General features: G+C 55.9%; 1 protein-coding gene across 2 annotated transcripts; it reads right to left on the bottom strand.

The window, feature by feature from the left end:
- Positions 1 to 369: 369 nt before the first annotated feature.
- ZBTB25 (zinc finger and BTB domain containing 25) lies at positions 370 to 4,057 on the bottom strand. 2 transcript variants are annotated; one of them, XM_066552866.1, is made up of 3 exons: positions 3,950 to 4,057; positions 3,105 to 3,284; positions 370 to 1,955 (listed from the first exon to the last, which is right to left on the bottom strand). In XM_066552866.1, exons 2-3 carry the CDS (start codon positions 3,275 to 3,277, stop codon positions 821 to 823), a joined length of 1,308 nt encoding a protein of 435 aa, XP_066408963.1. In that variant the 5' UTR covers positions 3,278 to 3,284; positions 3,950 to 4,057; the 3' UTR covers positions 370 to 820. The 2 variants fall into 2 exon arrangements, with proteins under 2 accessions (XP_066408963.1, XP_066408962.1); XM_066552865.1 differs by lacking the exon at positions 3,950 to 4,057 and adding an exon at positions 3,362 to 3,823.
- Between the last annotated feature and the right edge of the window lie 668 nt (positions 4,058 to 4,725).

Genomic DNA, 4,725 nt, shown 5'->3' with positions numbered 1-4,725 from the left:
TAAAGACTTAAGCCAGGGTAGGTCTCCTCTCAAAGAAGAGAGAACACTCCTTTGCAGCTTTCCTTCCTCCCTGCAGAGAAGACAGTCCAAAAATGAAACATGGTCCTGGAGGAGCATCAAAATCTGTCCTTGCTTATGCAGTAGTGGTGAATGAGGGAGGAGTAGGAAGGAGGAAAAACACATGCAAATCCCTAGAGTTTAAAAGTAAATTTAGAAGACAGATGAGGACTCCAGGGCTTGTCAAAATGAAGGTTGCCACCCCTACATCAACACTGCCAATTCCCTTGAAAAGAGCAGCCTTATGGCTCCTGCAAATATTTATGCAGAGATTTATTAACTGCAGTTACATGAACAACATGAACTTCAGGATTCATCTCCTTGAGATATTTATTTTCATTAAAAACAAACTGTTTGGGAAACACAGTAAGTATTTCCCTCTACACTTCCATCCATCTGGTTTCAGAAGAGCAATTCTATGGGATACAAACAGTCCTAGGCACCACACAGAGTACTAGACAATGTTTAAACCTCACACCCAGCAATACAGCCTTTACTCCAGTAAAGCACAGTAGGAGTAAGTTCACATTCAGGAAAAGCATAACTGAGTTACATGGAGGCTTCCAAGGACTTAGATGGGAATTAACTCGAGTTTAAAAGTTAGAGAAGTAAAAAAAGCAAATGCACAAGTCAAAGTACACAGTCCTTCACAGTTATCTCAGCAGTGAGGGGAACGGTGGCTCAAGAAAATCAGCTGCACAGAGCAGCCACTCCCTAGGTGGAGAATGCCAAAACATCCAATTTCAGATCTGAAGGGGGAGAATTACTCGACCAGGATCGTATCGACGCTTTCTTGGATGAGGTCTGACTCCAGTATACATTCATCCAAGTGCTCTTGGGACAAACTGGAGCTCTTTCCCACACTCTCACTGTCACAGTAGGGGTGAAACCTGGGGGTGCTGGGGCTCTCCAGCCGCTGGCAGCGGCCGTACTTGTGCTGCTTCCCTCGGTGCGTGTACATGTGCTCCAGCAGCTGGCTCTTCCGGAAGAACGCGCGGCCGCAGACGGTGCAGCTGATCTTTCTCTTCCTCGAGAAAGAAAAGTTACAGTTCAACTCCACCGGCTCGTGGTCCTTGGAGATGAGGGAGAGCTGCCCGATCTGCAGAGGCTCCAGCTCGCTGCAGCTCGGATGCTCCAGCTGATGCTCATCCTCCTTGAGGAGGAAGGCGCCGAGGCGATGGCCATCCCCGGGCTCCCTGTCCTCAGCCAGGGGCTGCACCTCGCCCAGGTCGCCGCTCTCCAGGATGGAGGCGGGCACTCCGAAGGGCAGCGAGCCCGAGACGTGGGTGTGCAGGTGCTGCCGCAGCCCCTCGCGCGAGTCGAAGCGCTCCCCGCAGTAGTGGCACAGGTGCACCTTGAGGCCACCCTTGGCCAGGATGGGGCTCGCTACCCCCGGAGAAGGAGGGGTGCAGCTCTGGGACACCACGGGCTCCGAGTCACACCGCTCTTGCTTTATGGAAACCGAGAGCTTCGGGCGCTCCTCGGGCGGCTTGGCCAGAGCCGCGGGCTGGGCCGGGGGGCGGGCGGGCTGCTGGTCCAGGGGACCCTCGTCCAGGCCGATGGCCAGGGACAGCTGCAGCTGGGGGGGATCGCCCTGGGCCGCAGACCTGCCCGCCTTGGGCAGGCTCTCCTTCGCTCCCAGGCGCTCCTTTGCCAGCTTGTGTGCCGTGGAGATCTGGATCCCGTACAAGTTGGAGGACTGGACAGGCTCTGGGGAGAAGGCCTGGTTCATCTCGATGGCGATGTGGGACAGGTGGTCTGCGTGCAGAAAGCGGATGCCCTCCTCCAGCCGGCTCTGGCTGACAGTCTGCTTTGGCCCTTTCCCAGTGTACATGATATGTAACAAGTAACTAAATATGTCAGGCTGGATGTCTGTAGGCTGAATTTTTATGCACTCGCTGAAACAAAACAGATGATTAAGTACATATAGGGATCCAAATCCTGATCCATTACCTGCCCATTTGCTGTGAGAGCGCTTTTACAAGCAGCACTCCCTGCCAAACCCTGCAGAAGTGCAGAAGCTTTGTTTGCAAAGCCAAGTGCCTGAGTCTGCGTTTATCCCTGTGATTCTGAAGGCCACGTGCACAACTGCAGCTGAGGCTGGTGCAAGTGACCAGCCCTGGCCACCCCATCCCTCCTATGCAGAGTCAGCTGCAGCCACACGGCACCGCAGCAATGCCATGCAAGCTGTGCATCACCAGTGTGTGCCACTCCATCTATCTGAGTAATAAGCTCAGCTGCCAGTACTGTGTAATCTTTATGAGTATTGTACTTAAGTGTCAGCAAACAACATCCACAGGGAAGGGCAGTTAACTCATCTCACTTCCAGCCAAGGGGCGATGCAGCTGATCCTAAAGATTATCTTGCAGAGGTGCTGGAGGCCACGACCCTCAGAAAGGAAGGGGAATGAAGAACATTTAATCCATCACAAACAGCCAGCCCCAGGTCAGAGGCCAGACCTTGGCACTGCTCTTGTTATACCTGCAGAACCACTCCTGACCTGGCCAGGAGAAGCATGTGAACAACAGCTTGAAATGAATTGATGATCTCAGTCTCGGCCCTTATCTCCAAGAGTCTGAAGCACAGCACTGTGATAAGGCCACAGCTTCTTGATTGTTTCAAGCCTGTGGATCCTGCCAGAAATGAGTCTCAACCAGCAAGCTTGACTACTACCTAAGGCAAAGTACTGGACATATTTCACAGGGGCAGGAGGTACCAGGATATCCCTGGATTCCAAATCTGCAAGCCTCTCACTGCAGGAACATGGTGGTACTTATATGCTTTATTTATCCGGTCACACAAATGCCTCATCTCCAAAATGCAGGGTCTGATGTTGCCATATGCTGACTAAGAAAATGGTTTTAAAGGGCAGTGCTTTCTGGTCTGGGATTGTTTAGAGAGCCAAGGCCTGTGCTGGGTTAGGAAAATAATCTCAGGCCACCTAACGTCCCTATTTATACTCTCTTAGACTTTTATACCTTTAGAAAGAAGAAAAAGCAGAATGCTGAGGGTGGTAAAAGGATAGGAGGAGAGCTGTGTGTTCTTACCTCGTCTGATGAATAAATATCATCTTAAAATAGTTTGAAAAAGCAGCGAGCACCGCTCTGTGGGCTTTGAAGTAAACATCTCCAATGGCAACTGTGCAGTCACACAGAAAGCCAAACTCCCGCTGCATGTTCAGCTGCTGGAGGAGGAGGACGCTGTGGCCGGTGGTATCCATGGTGTGCCTGGGAGCAAGGGAACAAGATGTTCATCTCATTAAGAAATCGGAGAGCTCCCAAAGGCTCACATGTTGACTTCTCACCACCGAAACGAGATGGACGCCTGGCATGGAGCCTCTTCCCTCCTCCAGATAGTCCCTGCACCCCAATTTAACAGTTTCTCCTTCCGATACCACCGCTGATGCTCAAACCCACGACCAGTGAGCTCAAGACCTCTCGGGGACTTTCCCATCTGCCTGCTACACTCAGAGACGCTTCTCCCGCTGATTAACCACGCTCTGCGGGGTGTCAGCGCTAACTTTAAACCTGGCTGGCGTTTTCCCTGCGATCTGACGGTGCTTTCTGCTGCCCCGGAGCCGCGGCGGAGGCACGGGGGAGCGGGGCTGAGCCCGGCGGCTGCGGCACAGAGGAGCCCTGTGCGCCCAACAAAGCCCCCATTGTGCGGGCTGAGCCGCCCTCGCCCCGCCCCGCCCCGCCAGCGGCCCCTGCGCAAATAAACGCTGATATTTGCTATTGTTTCCGCAGAAAATTATTGGGGGGGGGGGGGGCGAGAGAGAAACACGACGCTCATCGGGAGGCGGCGAGCGCAGCCTGCCCGTGGCGCGGGCCCAGCGCCCTCCTTCCCTCCCGGCCCGGCCCCGCGGCTCCCCCGCGCCCGCGCAGCCGCTTACCCGCGGAAGCGCCGCCACCGCCCGCCCCCGCTGCCCGCCCGGCGGATGGGGTGGGCGCTGCCCCCCCGCGCTTCCTGCCGGGCGGGCCGGGCCCCGCCGGGCCGGGCAGGGACGAGCAGGGATGGGCTTCTCCCGGGAAACGCGAGCGCGGCCCTGAGCGCGGCCTCGGCGCTGCGGTGGGCGCGGCGCAGGGGCGGCACTGCCCGCGCTGCTCGCCCGCGGCTCCCGAGCGAGGGAGGGAAGGAGCGTGTGCACGCCCGTGGGGGATTTCTGGGAGGGTGCGTGTTTTCCCGTGGGTTGCCAAAGGCATCAGCCTGGGCGGGGGGCTCGGCTTCTTGATCGCTCGGTGGTGGAGTGTGGTCTGCTGAGCGCCTCCGCTCTCGGCATAAAGTGCGTGCTGTTTGGGTTGGGTTGATTTTTTGTTTGGTTTTTTTTTTGTTTTGTTTTGTTTTTTACAGGAAAAAAAAAAAAAGTAAAGGAGCTTCCCCGGTCTGGCCGGGAATGGATGAGAAGATACGATCTGGCTTCGTCGCCAGTCTCTGCGGCCTCTGCGCTGCTTTAAGCACCGCAAGTCCCGAGGACGCAGCGTTTCTCTGTCAGGCCCCCTCCGGTCGCTCACCGATGTTCAACCAGGGGTTATTTTGGGCGAGAGCAGCTGTGCCGGGTGGGGTGCCAGGCAGAGGAGGAGGCACAGGCGGCACTCCCACCCTTGACCGCGATTGCCCGGCCACCAGCAGCCCCTCCCGGGCAGGGATGGGCAGGGATGGGCAGGGATG

Source organism: Molothrus aeneus, chromosome 6 (assembly GCF_037042795.1).
Source record: "Molothrus aeneus isolate 106 chromosome 6, BPBGC_Maene_1.0, whole genome shotgun sequence".
Taxonomy (NCBI): domain Eukaryota; kingdom Metazoa; phylum Chordata; class Aves; order Passeriformes; family Icteridae; genus Molothrus; species Molothrus aeneus.
This window is presented reverse-complemented; position numbering and strand designations above follow the sequence as displayed.